Below are 18,160 nucleotides of genomic sequence, written 5' to 3'. Positions count from 1 at the left end.
GAAATATATCAGTTTGTTGTATTAAGGTTAATTCACAGCTATATATATATTTTTAAATGCCCTTTACGAGAAAACACAAAGCACGTATCTTGCACGGACTAAATGGATCCCATTGACCACATTTCTGAAAGAAAAAAAAATCTCTTGGCACATCATTTTGAAAATTATATTCTTTAGAGGGCCATGAATCAGTTTGAGCAATTACGATTAAAATAAACAATATAATTGTACAGTACTTGTTTGTCCCATTGATTTAATCGGATACAAACCATCAAAAGATCATAGAAATAAACACTTTTTAGCTGCAGCTGTGAATGTGTTCTAAAACATCACAGCCATGCAAACCCCTCACTTTCCAAGATGTTTAGAGGCAGGCGTTCTATTTGAATTTCTGACTTGGAACTTCTAAACATCGACTTCCAATTACAAACAAGGAGGGGGTGGGGGGAACTATCACAAGTACAACGAGTTATTAAAGTTTGTAGTGCTCTTAAAAATATTTTTTCCCTTTTAGATTTAATATATTTTTTGCTACTTTTATGTCCCACATTAATGATTAAATTGGCATCAAGCTAATTTTAACATCAGCTAAAGTTAACCAGAGTAAATACAAAATGCAATGTCCAAACAGATGATTCTGTTACGAAGAGGGGGGGACATTGCAAACCAACCTGGTCCACTTAAACAGTTCCTGGTTGTGAGTGTTTGTGAGTGTCAGAGCTGGACATACTAATGTGTTTTGGTGCATTGTCCTGCTGCATAACCCAAGCATCCTAATGAACAAATATTCTCCTTTAAGATTTTCTGCTTGACAGCAGAATTTGACGTTCCATCAATTAGAGCAAGTGGTCTAGATCCTACAGCAGCAAAGCAGCCCCAGACTATCACATGGCCACCACGTTTCACATTAGGTATGTTGTTTTTCTGAAGTCCCTTTGTTTGCTTTAGGTCAGATATAATGGGATGCAAACTTCGTAAGGAGTCCCAGTCCATCTTCTCAGTCCACAGAACGTTTTCACAGCCTTCTTGGTGACAATCAAGATGTTTCTGAGAAATGTGAGACAGTCTTTTGTGTTCTTTTTGAACAGCAGTGGTTTTGGTCTTCCTTGTCATCCTCCTCCTCAGTCATGATTTGTGAACACTGATCTTAGCTAAGGCAAGTGACATTAGTGGTCACATGTTGTTCAAGGTTCTTCTGTGACCTCCTGGATCAGTCCCCACCTGGAGGTCACAAAAATGTGGGTAGACTGGTCACCCCTTCGGGATGTTCATCAATGTGTCATGTTCTATTTATGTATAATTTCCAACGAATACATTTCAATGCCATTGTTTCTCACCACTGAGCTATATTATACACTGGAGTGCCGATTTTGCGGAAAAACTGAAGTCACTGGCCGCCATCTTGCTACTCCCTACTCTCACAGAATCCCATAGGATTTGGTTGAAACAATAAGCAGTTTTCTGGCTGTGTAAAAACGTTTCACAGGTAATTCTACAGCCAGGGGATGTAATAACACTATCAACTACTAGATAATTAGGTGCTGAAATACTTTGCACGTTATTCATATTAAATATATATATATATATATATATATATATATATATATATATGTATATATAAGTATGTGCATATGTATATATGTGTATATGTATATGTAAATATATGTTTTTGTATATTGTTTTTTATATATATATATATATATATATATATATATATATATATATATATATATATATATATATATATATATATATATATATATATATATATATATATATATATTTGAATAAAGAAAAACATGACTTTCTCAGTACTTGATAGCTTTAGAACATAACATAAAAGTATATGGCATTTGACATTTTAAAAGTTTTAAGCCCCCCCTGAACATGAGAAAATCCTCGTTATCCCATGCTGTAGCGCATGTATTCCCTAGTTACTGGGGGAAAATAGGGAGTACCAATATGGCGGCTGGTGGCTTCAAAGCGACTCATTCTAACAGCGGGCTATTAGCACCCCAGTGTATAATATAGCTCAGTGTTTCTCACTTTTTCTTGAATTTTCTTATTTTAAGGCATCATGTGCTACTTTTTAAGGTCTTTAAACTCTGACTTCATATTGTCAGACAGGTTCTACTGAAGTGATTTCCTGATTCAACATGTGTGCCAGTGACCAGTCCTGGGTGGGGCTAGGGAAATTGATCAAAATAAATGTTGATCTCTGTTAATTAACCATTTAACAAGAGGAAGGTTGTTTTTTTTCACACAGTATAAGGTGGATTTGTATAGCTTCCTTTAATGAATTATTTTGATGAAATCATAATTTGAAAACTGCTTATTTGTATTGAATCAACTTTTGTGATTAATTGTATCTTTCTTTTTATGATCTTGAACATTGGACTTCTACTAAAACATATAAAAATAAATCTGAAAAGAGCAAATCTATTTATCTATCTATCTATCTATCTATCTATCTATCTATCTATCTATCTATCTATCTATCTATCTATCTATCTATCTATCTATCTATCTATCTATCTATCTATCTATCTATCTATCTATCTATCTGTATGTATGTATATGTATGTGTGTGTATATATATATATATATATATATATATATATATATATATATATATATACACATATATATATATATATATATATATATATATATATATATATATATATATATATATATATATATATACATATATATACACACACACATATATATATATATCAAGTACTGTGACTGTTCTACTTTTTGGCTCTTGTTAGCTAGAGGTATTTTGTAGGATAGCAACCACATCAATAGCCATTTGCTTATAATATACCAATATTCTGATGTATATTGTGGCTTGTTTTGGCTATGCTTTTTTTTTTTTTGTTTTGCACTGGAATCTGAGTGTCCGCTCCCAACAACCAGTTCCCACCTTCCAGGATGCTGCACATGTTGGTGGGAATTATCAGCAGCTTATACACAGTTGGGTACAGGTGGAAAGTGGCACAGTGCCTGTTACCTGGAAAACTGTGACACAGTGGTGAACTCTTGATGCAGTTAGATTGCTGGTTCTTTGAATTTAAAGGCAAAGTGTGCAAATGGCAATCTGCTAGAAAAACACATGTGTCTTTTCTGTGGGGGCAGGCCAGTGGCAAATATTTTCAGATTTTATATTTCAGTATTAACATGCTACCATGTTCACAAGTCCTAATGATGTGTTGTTTAGTCCTGTGGTCTGGCTGTGGAAGTACAATTACCTGCTGCCAGGTAAAAGTACTGCTTAAAGACTTTATTCTGCCTCCTGCTGTCAGCAGGTGCGCAGAATCTTCAAACTAATCCCTATTAGGCCAAGACCTCACAAATCTGATTATGGTGGCCCCCTGCAAATTCAGAATAGTCCAAACCACCTGTGATGTCTGTTGAGAACAGTATCACCATCATTTATGTCAGGAAATGTATCTATTTTAGTGAACTATCACTGTTTTTCTTTCTGCTCCTTAATCTATTTGTTTACCAACATGTACATTCCTATTTTATTTTCATGTTGACTTTGAGCAATAAAAATGCAATAGAAATTAACTGCTTATTGTTCAAACTAATTGTAGAAAATGATACTGATAAAAAAACGTTTCTTTGACAACTATACATTTGTATCTAAAGAATTATTTAAAAAAAAATCACATTATTGTCCCAAAATTGCAAAAATTAGGTTAACAGCTTTTTGAAATGTAATTCGAGTAGTGTTTTGTTTATTTCCATTTCTCTCCTATTTATTTTCCCCCAACCTTAGGTGCTGATCAAGTGTTAGCAAAGATTAAGCAAATTGGCCATGATGCTGCATGTCCTAAAATAGCCTTCCAACACGGCTGAGAGGCTTTGATCGGCCGTGAGAGAAGCAAAGGAGGCAGGCTTTTAGTTGTTTTTGCCGGTATAAAACAAGGAGAAATGCACATTTTATGGTAAGTTTTGCTAATTACATCAATTGATTGGTTAGTTTGCGCATCAGATATTATCTTACTTTGAGATTGTTATCTGCCTATATGTTTGAGCCATGGAAGGCCTCTGTCCGTATCTGCTTAATAAAGCTGCCATTTGCCGTATCCGGAGGATAATTATTTGTTTGAAAGGGAAATAAATTCAGTTATGATGCTTTTTCTCAAGGTCTTTATGCCTATATTTCACAATAGACTTAGACACAAACACTCTCAGAACTCTGAAATATGCTAAAGAACACATTCTTTTTATACAAGTGCACAAATATATCATTCATGCTCACTAGTTCTGCAGCTTCAGCCAAGAACTAGTGTTTTTGTAATTTTTTTTGTCCATGATTATATAGATAAAATCTACAAAAAAGACTGAAAGCATTAAAGAGGTAGCTTGTTCAGTATGCCCAGGATCAGACTCAGATAGTACATTTATCTCTATTGATACTGAGAAGTCAAGAAAAAAAACAACAGCAGATTTATCATATTTCTGTTTTCTCTAAATATCAAAACTGAACAAAAAACAAATAAAAGTAGTTTCCCGTGTCATCTATGTTGTTCAACTCAGCACAGCGTTGTTTTGTTATGGCTAGGTATAGGTTTTGTTGTCACTTCGGTTTTGTGTTCAACCTTGAATGCTTTGTTTATTTAGTTTCCCTGACCCCAGTGTTTCCGTCTACAGTCATTTTGAATCTTATATTTAATATCGTTTAGCATTTAGTTTATTTTGCATTGAACTAACCAACATCCCGAGCATTTAAGGCCCTCTATTCACTTTATTCTTTGTCAGATCCTTTTCATGCTGCTATTAATTTTTCACTGGTCTGCTTTCCCAGTCATTGCTTTTTGTGCATCCGGTTGTTTTAGTGTAAGAACTTCTTTATTTTATAGAGATCCAGTTGATTTTAATTTTGCCTGCATCCTGCCTGCATTCGGGTTCATCTCAGCATTAACACAGGACACCTTTCAACCAATAAGAAACTTTAAAGTACATTACAAGACAAAAACAGTCAAGCAGTACACACAATAAACAAAGACACTGCAACAAAAAGCTTCCTAATAAAGATCAAGAGCACCACATGCGGATTTCGACACGTGTTCTGGTGAAGGTTTGACAGTGTGCCTCTCTTCTGACTTCTCATCAAAGTCTATCCATGATTACAGTGTTTTGCTGAACCTAGCATTTTGTGCAGAAATTGTGTGTAGACGGTAAAATATTTCTGTTAAACAAACAAATCTTTGATGTCTAATTCAAACATCTGTCCTTGCACAGCAACAAGTATGGCTTTTTAATCCCACATACTGTTAATGATGATTTCTTTCACGTGTTGAACTTGCATCCAATGTCTTCCTCCAGGTTGATGGTCTTGCTGCCCTTAACCTTGACTTTAAAGTACATTACAAGACAAAAACAGTCAAGCAGTACACAGAATAAACAAAGACACTGTACAATAACATAAGCATAAGCAATAATAAAAAGGGGACACGTTTGAAAATTCACAAAAGGTTTTTAAAAAACACTTGAGACAAAGTATTCAACAACTGATAAAATGAGAGTCCATTCGGCTGCTCCTTTGTTCGGGGGTTGCCACAGCAAGTCATTAGAGATAAGAAACTTTTTTATTGTCCCACAATGGAGAAATTTCAGGGTGTGACAGTGGCAAAAAAAAAAAATAATTGCACACAAAGCTGGTCGAGCTTTTATGCTGGATGCCCTGGTATTTCAACAGGTGCTCTGTAATAAAGACATGGACTTGGCACAATATATCATTGAGGGACCAGGCATTGATTAAATACTTTAAGTTTAGCTTAAAAAAAACAGTAGGAAATTTGCATTGCAGTTATGACAAGGAGCTGGTTTCACAAGGCAGGAACCCAGAAAACTGAAACTCTGCCTCCGATTCTGGAAATTCTAAAAGGTAATTAAAACTCCTGCAAAAAGCGAGAGATGATTTCTCATGGGAATGTATGGGAATATCAGATCTTTAAGATAGACAGGGGCACTCCTATTAATAGTTTTATAAGTGACAGGAAGCATTAAAAAATGTGTCCTTGCTTACACAGGGAGCGAGTGTCCTAAAAGCCTCAACACTCAATAAACATGTTGGCGATATGAAAACGAGTGTTTTGTCACTAAAATGGTTCTCAACATTTCCACGAGATACAGCTTAAAAATATGCAAAAAACTGATGTGTTCCTTTACGTTCCAAATGTTTGTTTTTTTTTGTTTGTTTTTTTTTTAATATGTAAAGGCTAATGCCAGACGAGGTGTCCATTATTGGAAATTAATTGACGACGCAGAGGCGTTAACTGTCCGACACGAAGCGGAGGACGGTTGCTTCCACAAAGTCCCTTAATTTCCAATAATGGACACCTCGAAGGACATTATCCCGCTTATACCATGGCCTCTTACAAAATAAATAAATAAATAAATCTTAAATCAATTATTAATACTTTAATGTTTAAGTTTTTCACAAGAAGTGGGTGAGAGAACTATATGCCGTTACCAGCTAACTTTTAACGGACACCCCGCAGCCAATCACAATCAAGTATTCACCTAGACCATGGTATGAAAGATGTTAACAGATGTCCAAGGTTGACAATGACTTCTGGTTTTAAACAAAACACAGACTTTTACTATCCCTGAAAAGTGGAATAAAAAAAACTTGAATTTATTTCAGTTCTAACATTAGTGCTTCATCACGAGTAGTGTAAAAAGCCTAAACTCAATACTTGTTTCCATTACACTGAGTCCATGGAAAGATAGAAACTGATATCAACTGTATTTGCAGTTGCAAATTAATGGAGACACTACTAATAAAAGTAAAAAAGTAAAAACCTTCTTTATGCATCCTTTTTTTCTAGCCACCTCACGACAGTATGAGCAACACACCTGTCCTGGACCCTCCGGCCCAGGAGATGTCCTCTAGCAGCGGGCAGATGTTGTCTTCTCGGCCTGCGCAGGCCATCTCTGAACCCTCAGCTTCTAAACGGGTCTGCTTCTACAAAAGCGGTGACTATCAGTTCAGTGGGCATCGTATGACAGTCACTGCCCGCACCTTCAAGACATTCGATGCCCTGCTGGACGCTCTGTCCAAAAAAGTGCCTCTGCCGTTTGGAGTGCGAACCATAACCACTCCTCGAGGAACTCACTTTGTCAAAGCTTTGGAAGACTTACAGGACGGGGGAGCTTACGTGTGCTCGGATCAGAAACGAGTGAAGCCACTAAACCTGGGAGAGGTGAACCGCAGGCAGGTGCCTTGGAACGCCACGAGGCCGCCCAGCGCAGGGCGGCGTAAGAAGCAGGAGGTCAGGCGCCGCCAGTTTGGCAGAGGGACTGATGCAAGCAACAGGCCAGCGAAGGTTACCGAGAGAGTGGCAGTACGGACGCCCAAGAAGCTTATAGTTATCAAAAACAGGGATCCTGCGGTTAGACGAACCATTGTGCTGCAGAGAAGAACAGCACCAACGTTTGATGCTTTGCTGGATTACCTGTCTCAGATCCTCCAGTTTCCAGTGGTGAAGCTCTTCTCCACAGAAGGGAGACGGGTAGGTGGTTGCCAAAACTGGATGATCAGTAGATGTTATGACACAGGAAAAGTGTTGCTTTGATTTAGTCTAAATAAATATGATGACATCCACTGCAATATTTTTGCAGTGGCCCTTTATTTTGCTTTCGATGAAAAGAGTTAGAGAAGCAGGTAGAGACTCCGTTTTCCATTTCCCAGTTCAACTACTTGGCTTTCCACAAGGAACTTTATATTTATCTCTGACCTTTCCCGCCGATAGTGTGGGTAAAAAAGTACACCCTTATAGAGTTTTATTTATATTATTTAACTAATAAAAACAATTTATGATAATTTCAGAAGAATTGCAGCAAAAAATTGAACCCAAAAAACAGATAAAAGCAGAAATTAGAGCAATTTGAACAGGTATTTGGTTTTACGAACACATCTGTAAAATGCGTTGTTTAAATTGGAGGGGGAAAAGTTTTGTAATCACTAAATGGCGATTTACTAGAGAATCTTCAGATTCAGTGCAGCACAGCTCAAACAAACAAGAAAATGCAGATTTAATTCAAATGAAAGATACTTTTTTATGACTTACTTTCAAAAGACTCGAAACATTTTTATGTTGAGCATGGGACAATATATAGGTGATCAATTGTTACACAAAGGCAGGTTAGAGCAATACAAATATATCTTTCTTTACAATGTTGCTTTTTCCAAGACGGACATGATTCTAGGACATTACCGCCGGCACCATGCGGCGTTCTGCAACCTCTTTAGGCCTTCCTAATCTGTTGGGATTCTTAGTACTCTATCTAAAGAGACCCAAGACTATATTAGGGAGAGATTTATTTGGGAAACACCATCAGGATAGTGTTGAATGCGTGTCTAGTTCTAATGTTTGTCACTAAGACAATCCTTAAGTTTAATAATTTATTTTCTATCAGACCGTCTCATCTGATCTCAATAGTTTCTGATCTTTGAGCTGTATGCCACCTGGCCCGAAAAGCTTAAAGTGTTTATTAAAAGACAAGAAAAACATAGGAAAGTTTACAGAATAATAATTTATATTGAAAGAGATGATACACTGAATACAACACGATTTTGCTTTGATATTTTGGGCGAGACAATGGATTCCGACACGTAATTTAGAAGTGCCGTCATCCCACCCCCCTCTATTTAATCTGGAATGTCCTTCAGCAACAAAAAGCTTCCTAATAAAGATCAAGAGCACCATATGCGGATTTGGACACGTGTTCTGGTGAAGGTTTGACAGTGTGCCTCTCTTCTGACTTCTCATCAAAGTCTATCCATGAGTACAGCATTTTGCTGAACCTAGCATTTTGTGCAGAAATTGTATGTAGACAGTAAAATATTTCTGTTAAACAAACAAATCTTTGATGTCTAATTCAAACATCTGTACTTACACAGCAACAAGTATGGCATTTTAATCCCACATACTGTTAATGATGATTTCTTTCACGTGTTGAACTTGCTTCCAATGTCTTCCTCCAGGTTGATGGTCTTGCTGCCCTTATCCTCTGCTCTGGAGTCGTTGTGGCAGCCGGCAATGAGCCGTTCAGATTAGGAAACCAGCGTTTTCACAGAACCGGCCAGGCAGCCCAGGTCATGTATGTGGAACATGTAGAACCATCATCATTACAACCTAGAATGCGTAAGTGTTGATTAGTATTATGGAGAAAAACAACAAAAGCCAAGACAAAAAAAAACAGCAATAAAAAACAGTAAAGGGGAAATATGTTTTAACAGCCCTGTACATGACAAAAACTTAAAATTATTACAGTTTCATATGTTCTCACAGGATATTTTTCAGTTTCTTGACAATGTAAGGTTAATTTCAGGGGTACTAGTCAGGTATAAACCTTGCAGGTTATCAGAGATCTGTTCAGAGTTCCCAGGACCAGAACCAAACTAGGCAAGGAAGTATTTAATTCTCCTTAGTTCTGTAACCAACTCCCTTAAAACACCAGATGTGCTGAAGGTGTTGGTTCTTTAAATCAGGACTAAAATATACATTTTTTAAATAGCAGCTTTATCATAAACATAAAATATTATTTTGATCAGCTCATTTTGTAACGTCTAAGCTATTGGCCATTATTAGTTGTCTTGCTTGTTTTAAACTAGATATTTTCTTTCTTTCTTTAAGATGAGTAAACAGCACTACTTTTCTGAGTGTATGTCTTGTCTTCATTGTAATTTCCTTGAATATTTTCCTACAAAGCACTTTGAATTACTTTATTTATGGAACATGATGTACAAATAACCCTGCCTTATATGAATACAACACATTTATTCAAAAACAACTGATTTTTTCTCTTTCTTCCTCGCCTGTCCTTCACAAACTCCAAATTCCACATGCAGAGAAAGACGCGTCCCTATCCAGCGGAAGAGTCTCAAGAAACTTCTCCCTCTCATCAGAGCGATTCATCGTAAACCAGATAAACAAGTCTCAGAATGGAAGCTTGAACAGCGACCTGCACCGTCCCAACGGACCGTCTGCAACAGAAGCTCATCAGCATCACGCAGCCATGGAGACGTGTGGACCTGAGAGGGGAGATGATGAGCACAGCGACTACATCATCCCTCATGACGACGACATTGAAAAGTCTTTCCGCGTAAATCAGGACGGCAGTATGACGGTGGAGATGAGAGTTCGTCTGACAATCAAGGAGGAGGAGATGCTTCACTGGACGACCACGCTCAGCCGCTCCGGCCTTAGCAAGAAGACAGTATGTGCCTCCCCTTCTGGGTCAGCCAGCAGCTCACCTGACTCAAACAATGCTGTCGCCAATGACTCCTCAGCCATTCAAGAGGATGAAAGAAAAGAAGAGAACTATCGCGGCGGACCTGCAAAAGGAGTTGCCTTTAATGACGAGCACATCTATAACGGCTACAGCTCGACAACTCTGGGTAGAGCGAAAACACGATCTAAGCGTGTCTCTACACCAGGGCCACAGCATGTGAACGAGAGGGCTTCTGTAGAAAGTGTGAAAATGGTGACAGAGACAGGGGTTCAACAGAGCACCATGGGACATTATTCATACATGGAGAGGACTGCTGACGGCGAGACCACTGAGGGATATTGCGTTGTCAGGCACAGCAGTAGCAGCAGCAGCAACAAACCGGCCCCTAAAGCTCATAGGACGGCATTGTCAGGAGTGAGCAGCAAATGCTCCTCTGTCAGATCATCAGGGGTCGCTGAAGTCCTTCACGTACAGGATGGTGGAATGGAGGTCACGGAGACCGTGATGCATATTTACGAGGGTCAGGGTTGCTACGACAACTATGTTGCGAATGAGGAGTTCAGTGCAGACGGCGCTTCGTTGCATGGCTCCCCTCCGGCGGCAGAAAGCAAACGGTCCACTGCCTCAGGGCCGCAGTCGTCCAGCGACGATTGTGATATAGATTGTAACTGGCATCCGTCCACTGCTGACTCACTACAGAGGCAGAAAGAGGAGATGCTATCCCTATCATCAGAGCCAGGGTCTCTAACACATCAGGCAACAAACAATCTGTCTTTGGTAACTGAGAACGAGGCTGTCTGCTCACAAACGGTTGAAACAGTAAATAAAGATAATGCTGCCAAAAGCACTAAGAAGAAAACGATTGCTCGGCCACACCGGAATGAGAAGAGTTCAGCTTCAACAAACAGCTTAGATAAAAAACATCAAGAAAGCACAAAAGGCTCCTCAAAACATAGTAAATACTCCTCAACTGACAAGCTGAGCAGCAACGCTAGTGTTGGAAAAAAGAGCGGGGATTCACTAGAGAGATCTAAAAGTGGGCTAAAGAATAAAGGAGTAGAAAAGTCTAATTCTAAAAAGTTAATCAGAGATGAACAAATTTCCAAAAAGGATTCAGCCTCATTACTTAACCCTAGAAATACTCATATAAACCCACAACAGAAAAAAACCCAAAACAAAACATCAGCAAAACAGGATGGCCATAATATTAACACTCCAACTGGAAGGCCCCAGATGAGGAAGAACATGTCAGACATTTTACAAACCAAAAAAACACTTTCACCGGGCAAAAAGACAATCAGTCGACCAAAGTCCATGATCGAATGTGGACTATCACCAACCAAACCATCTTTAGAGCTGAGTGAGAGTGGATCATTACCTTCCTTAAATCCCTCTCCTACGGAAATTCACCAGTATGTCGAGAACTGGTTGGAAAACGTCCGCCCAGAGTCTGTGCCGTACGTAGAGGAGGTGCTCACAGATGGAGCAGAAACTCGGGCAAAGGTTGTATTTAAGATAGGCGACGACTCGGAATCAGATGAAATAAATCAATGCCAGACTGGTTTAAACGATGCCATGAAGAAATCCTCGTCCTGTTTATCCGTTCCTCTTTGCCACGAGGGGCCGGCATCAGGCGTACACCATGGTGAGCAGAGAGCCCGAGGTCTTTGTGTTTCAATGCCAAGTGTCAGGGCTGACCCAGAAAACAACGAGAATAATCTCAGGTTACACAAATCTGTTGAAGACGTCGGTCCAAATGACAGTGAAATGTCGTTGACTAACTTGCTGAGCCCAAAGGCAAAGCTAAGGCCGGTCCTTCGGCAAGTTTGTTCATCCGTTCAGTGCTTGAGAAGAGCATCTGGCGGCAGCACCACCCCCACTCTTCAAAATTCAAGCAGCGTTCCTAATTTCTCAACACAAGTCGCCTCGGTGTTCGGCTCGTCGTGTAAAGCCTTCGTCTCATTCTTGTCCGTGATGACGCTGAGAGACAACGTAACAGGCTCCCAACTAGAGGAAGGGAACCAATCGAGAACCCCTTCAGAGGCCATGTTAATGATGGAATCCCTCCAGAAGATTTCTGCTATAGAAGACGAAGAAGAGCAGAGGGCGAGTCTTACCGACTTGCAAAGCAGAGCGTCTTCCCAGCTAAGAGAACGCTGGAAGGATTTCCAGACTCTGAGGGAGAGGCTTGAAAGCGAGCCGCTCTCCCCCAGAGTTTCGGAGACCGAGTTTGCGTTGGATGTTGTCTCTGAAGGGGGTGACACATTTGACGAACAGCAAATGGTTCTTGACGAGCTCATGGAAGAGCTGAACATGCCACAAGACCTCCGAGAGGAGATCGTTTCCACAATCCAACAAACTAAAAGTTTCTATCCGGCGGAGGAGAGCACTTTTGCTGAGGACGTTAAAAACCAGTCAGAGTCAGAGGAAGACGTAGAACGATTTGCCGGTGAGTGTGAAGAGGAAACAAAAGATTCCCCAGAGTCTAGAAGTACGACCGGGAACTTAACTGAGAAGAAGCAAATACATTACAACGAAGTGAATGGGGAGGTAGCCACAGAAGTAAAGGAAATGTCAATAGATAAGGGACAACTGGTACTCTCAGAAAGAGTTGAGGCATTAAAAGATGAAGACCACGAGGAAGAAAAGATGAATAATTTAGCAAATACAGAAGACTTAGATGCTGACGAAGAGGATGCCAGGGAAGAATTGGAAAGAGAAGGTGAGATAGAGGAGGAGGTGAACACAGAGATGCAGAGGGACTCAGATGAAGAGAAGGCAAGTGAAAGGGAATCATGCAAAAAAGTAGATGAAGAGATGACAGGGGATGAAGAGGGTACAGAGCCAGCTTTTGAGGAGGAGGATAAAGGTTTTGTAGACGAGGAAACAGGAAGCGGTGATAGTGTTGAAGATACAGATGATCGGGAGGGGGCAGGAGAGACGGAGGAAGAAAAAAACCTTCAGGATGGGGAGGCTGAAGTGCAAGATGATGATGAAGCAGAAACTATAATTAATGAGGAGGACGTAGAGGAAGTGGTGGTGGTAGAGGAGGAGGAGGAGCAAGAGGATGATGATGAGGAGGGCCAGGTGGAGGAGGAGGGGGAGGAACAGGAAGGGGAGGAGGAGGAGCAAGAAGAGGAGAAGAAAGAGGAGGAGGAGCAGGAAGAGGAGAAGAAAGAGAAGGAGGAACAGGAGGAGGAGGAGGATGAATGTAAAGGCTTTCTCTCCGAGGATACAGAGAAGGAAGTGGAAGTGGAAACTGAGGTAAAAAGGGAAGCTATTGAGATACCTGAGGAAGAAAACATAGAAGATGATAATATGCCTAATTCACCTACTTGTGCACTTAAAGGCCAAGGTAATGTAGAAGGAAGTGACCAAATTGAGAATTATGTTGAGGAAAAAGAGGAGGATGAGATAGAGCAGTTAACAGATGGGCTTAGTGAAGGAAACAGGGAGGAGGAGACGGAGAACGAGGAAGAAGATGAGAGCGAACATGAAGAAGAAAAGGACAGCGAGGAGGAAACAGCTGGAGAAAAGGATGATGAGGCTGAAGATGAGGGAATGACACTAGAGAATAATGAAACCGAACTGCTGGAAGAAAGGGCAGAGGAGGAGGACCTTGTGGATGAGTTGGACATTGATAATGACAATGATACAACGACAGGGCAAACTGTAGATGAAGAAGAGAGGAATGGTTGTGGAGAAAGCAGGTCAGATCAGAAATCAGAGCAGGATGAGGCAGAGGAAGGGGCTCTGTCTGACGATGAAGACAATTTCCCCGTCAGTCAGGACTGTGAAACGACGTTAGAAGAAGCTTCTTGTCAGCAGCAGCACAGTAACAGCTGTGAAGCAGCTTCAGAAACTGTATCGAAATATTCATCTGAAGGCCAGTGTGAGGACAAATGTACAGACACTATTCACGAGACAGATGAGGGAGGAGAAGAGGACAGAAGAAACAGCTTAACCCATCCTGTTGAAATTTCTCAGGAGCTGCTTGACTTTGTGAACGATGCCCTCCAGTCTTATTCCCTTATATTTACGTATGACACTCAGGGAAATATCAAGATTGTGCCTGATAACGCTAGAGTCGTACAAACTAAGCAAAGTTTGATACCAAAACCCGCAAAGGATAGTTCTTATGGTCTAAAATGCCTCCCGAGCCCCATCACGTCCGATTTATCCGATTATAGACCAGAAACATCAGGCAGTGGAGGGTATAACACCCAGGAGTCTGTCGATATTGTCTCAGAAAGTGCAGAAGAGCCTTTAGAGAAAGCAAATAGCGTTGAGGGAAGAGTCTCACAACAAAGGTGCTCAAAGTTGTCTGTTGCAAGTTGCTCATTAAAAAGTGGAAACAGTCCTTCCAGTGAAGAGGGCACCAAAGCTTCAAGGGAGGACCTCTCTTATTTCAGTGCCGCAAGCTCATCAAAAGCCGAAACCGAAGGTGAAACACCTTTAACTTTTGATAAGGACTCTGGTGATGGGGTCTTGATTGATCAAGGGAGATGGCTGCTAAAGGAGAACCATCTCATAAGAAAATCCCCCCCTGTGTCTCTGGGAATGTACGGTAACCTGGACAGCACCTCCATGGACACAGGCCAGGAAAACACCAGCGTCGATTCCCTGTGTCACGCTAACACCCCGCACAGACCCCTCGCAGACATATCCTCCTCAGAGCTCGAGGAGATGGCGAAGCCCCCGACTCCAAAGTGCACCTACTACAACATGCCACACGGGAGCGACTCGGACCCCTTCTTGGACGATGCCAGCGTCAGGAGTGGGAGACACGACGCAAGCAGCATAAAAGCAAGAGGCTTCAGGGTGTCGCCAGCTGTTGACACTTCCAAAACCTGGGCCAACAGGAACGGCAGTCAGTCGTCCTTCGCTTCAGTTGAGTTCAAAATCCCGGACAGAAAGGTGCACCCTGAGGTGGACTCCTCTGCAGTGACGCAGCCAAGAAGGACATCTAATGGTGAACAGGGTGCACTGCAAGCTCAAGACTCTTTGGACTCGCTGCATTTGAGATGTGGGCAGTACTGTCCCATACTATAAAAGAAGGCCACTATAATATACAAAACAAAAAAACACATTATACATTTAGTTTTATGGGAACTTTTGTCTTGTGTTGCTGCTAGAAAACCTTTATCTTCCATTAAATCATGACCAACAGTAACCTCGTAGATATGTTTGGTGACTCACGACAGTCGTGCCTCTTCTTATTTATCTTGATATCTAGTAAAATTATTTTTATACTTGCAGTAACTTTAGTGTTGTCTTCCAGGTGGTTGCTAATGAATGTATCCTGAAAATTAAAAAATGACCTATTTTTTACCAATTTGATGCCTCAGACTGTTGTTGAATAATGTGTAACTAACTGCCAGCATAGATATCGAATGCTTTAGGCAAACATCCTGTAACTTATCTGTATGTTTTCTATTTTTAAGAACTGAGCAAAGGACTAGGAAAGCTTTAAGAAAATCTGAAAATGGAGTACCAGCCAGATGGTAGGAAGTTCCAACATATTATGAGATTTAAGTCTAGTAAGCAGTTTTCTTTTTATTCATCCAACACATGTATGAAGATTCGTCTCAACTCTTCCTTCATTTGATATCAGTAGCGTGCCTCTCTTATTCGACTCTAGACAGTGTTTTCATTTAGAGTTCTCGCCTGTCATTGTCCTCGTTCAGAGATATTCTGATTTCAATTTGCAAATATGTAAAAACTTTCTTTTATGCTGTAAAGAGTCCTGAGACAGTTGTTTCTATATTGTAAGCAAAACTCTACACTGGAGTCTAAACACTACAGTTAAAATGACAGGGGCAAGATTTTTGTGATGTGAAAATTAAGACCATCTTAAATCATTTAAACCTTTTTTTCCCCCACACACATACCTTAATAAACTTCATGCTCAAATGAATCAAAAAACAAACAAATCTTTTAAAAGCGAAATGAAAAAACAAAAATGTGCATTAACCAGGTAGCAGAAGTGTGCACACCCCTGTAACTAATGCTTTGTTGAAGTCCCATTTTTTCAAAAACACCATTTATTATAATTTTGTGGTTATAGTTGTCCATAAGCGTCCCACATCTTAATTTTACAATATTTGCAGATTCTCCCTTGCAAACGTTTTTTTCAGATCTATCAATTTGTGAAGAAAAATCTTGGAGAAAAACCCCTCTTCAGATGACCCCACACATTTTCTGTAGAATTGAATTCTGGACTATGGTCGTGTAACTCCATAACTTTTGACTCTATGCAATCTGCTGGGTAGAAAATGCTTTAATAAATTGCAGCTTGACTGCACTGTTTGATAACTAAGATCAAATTGGGAAGCATGTGCTTGACTTTGAATCTGGCAGTATGATTGGACTGAATTTTTGTGTGCATTGACACTTTAGGAATAATCTGAACTCACTTGAAACAGAATACAATTAACCCAGATCCTGATGCTGCCATGACCCTCCTTCATTGTGCATATTGTGTTCTTTCGGGCTATTCAGCTTTGTTTTTGTGCGAAACATTCAAATTTGGACCCTCAAAGGTTAATATTTGGTTTCATCTGTACATACCACACTCCAAAGAAAGTATTTGGTCTTGCAAATTTTTTACGCAGTCCAAACACATAATTATTACAGAAAATTTCTATCACATGTAAAACACTAGTCAGACTTGTTTGCTAGTCAGACACCACCTGGAATAGCTTCAGAACAGCAGCAACCTACTTCTTCTATTAAATCTTTGCAAAAATCATGCTTTTTAAAATTTGCAAAATAGTATCCGTCTATCCAAAATATTGCTTGGAAGAATTTCGTGTCACTTTGATGGCATTTAACCCTTTTTCAAGTAAATAACTGAGGAAAGCATGTGACCCCGACTTAGCCTTGGGTGCACCTTATTCCTGGAACCAGATTACTCATGCTCCCCGAGCACATTGATGGTTTGCTTTAATGGCCAGATAAACATCATTACTTTATTTATCGTACATTTAGAATATTCTGAGGGATCAAAGTCTTCTTGAACTTGATTACATTTTTTTTTATTCTGGATTGGTCAATACAAAAATGGTCTTCAAATTTAACCTAGTTTTTTTTTCCTTGTGTTTTGGTTACATAAATGCATTGAAAGGACTCTCTCTTAATCTTCCTGGCAGAATCAAGTCAACCTGAGATTTTCTATTTTTTTATTTTTATTTGATAGCAATGAAAACTAATTTGATTTACATATTTTTTTCATGAATCTACAGCTGGATCCCTCTGCAGGGACAGGTGAGTGTCTGCTTAGGTCAACAAGATAAATTTAATTAAGCACAGAATAAGTTCAGAGCAGCAATAAAGGCATCACATAAGCTACTGACTTAACATATGTTAGGTGATCTTTTATTTTTATTTACTAGAAAATGACCGTGTGGACATGAATTCTTCTTCATCTAAATGTGCTAAATTCGTCAGCAGTCCTTCAGAGGTTGCTTCAACTTCTAATTTCCACACAATGGTTCTTCTCATTGTTTCAATTTATCAGTCTAAGTAAATATGGAGAGGCTGAGGGTCATCTGCAGCTGTCAGTGTCACTGATGCCCTTCTGAAGTCAACAGGCTTCAGGAAGTGACAGATGTGATTTTCTCTAGGAGGGCGATTTAAAATTATGTGCAGCCAGAGGGTATTGTCCTTGAAATAAATCTGACCAGATGACAGGAGGTTCTTCTTTGAAAATAAAAACGTTTTAACGTTAATTTAAGGGGGCTGTTTATTTTTGTGTAAGCGTTTCCTCGCCCTGTTTTTGACCCGATCACTTGCTGCGAGCAAACTCTTCCCACAGAGAGACAGAGGGATACAAATAGAGAGGTCTTTACAAAGTGGCCTTTCTGAATATTTTCCAAAGGCTTTGACGGCTGCTATGGAG

General features: G+C 39.8%; 1 protein-coding gene across 1 annotated transcript; it reads left to right on the top strand.

Annotated features, from left to right (window-relative positions):
- Nucleotides 1-854: 854 nt before the first annotated feature.
- Nucleotides 855-15,660, top strand: LOC105937829 (oxygen-regulated protein 1). Its single transcript, XM_036138360.1, has 6 exons — nt 855-911; nt 3,791-3,959; nt 6,852-7,535; nt 9,011-9,170; nt 9,878-13,302; nt 13,390-15,660. The coding sequence occupies exons 2-6, from the start codon at nt 3,957-3,959 to the stop codon at nt 15,310-15,312; spliced, it is 6,195 nt and encodes a 2,064-aa protein (XP_035994253.1). The 5' UTR covers nt 855-911; nt 3,791-3,956; the 3' UTR covers nt 15,313-15,660.
- The last annotated feature ends 2,500 nt before the right edge of the window (nt 15,661-18,160 follow it).

The sequence above is a fragment of the Fundulus heteroclitus genome, chromosome 6 (genome assembly GCF_011125445.2).
Source record: "Fundulus heteroclitus isolate FHET01 chromosome 6, MU-UCD_Fhet_4.1, whole genome shotgun sequence".
In the NCBI taxonomy this organism is placed as follows: domain Eukaryota; kingdom Metazoa; phylum Chordata; class Actinopteri; order Cyprinodontiformes; family Fundulidae; genus Fundulus; species Fundulus heteroclitus.
The sequence above is the reverse complement of the archived record's forward strand: the minus strand, read 5'-3'. Positions and strand labels throughout refer to the sequence as shown.

Coding starts and splice junctions, on each gene's coding strand:
- LOC105937829 (XM_036138360.1), top strand. Junction 7,536..9,010: donor TCTCCACAGAAGGGAGACGG/GTAGGTGGTTGC, acceptor GTCTTCCTCCAG/GTTGATGGTCTTGCTGCCCT. Junction 9,171..9,877: donor ATCATTACAACCTAGAATGC/GTAAGTGTTGAT, acceptor TTCCACATGCAG/AGAAAGACGCGTCCCTATCC.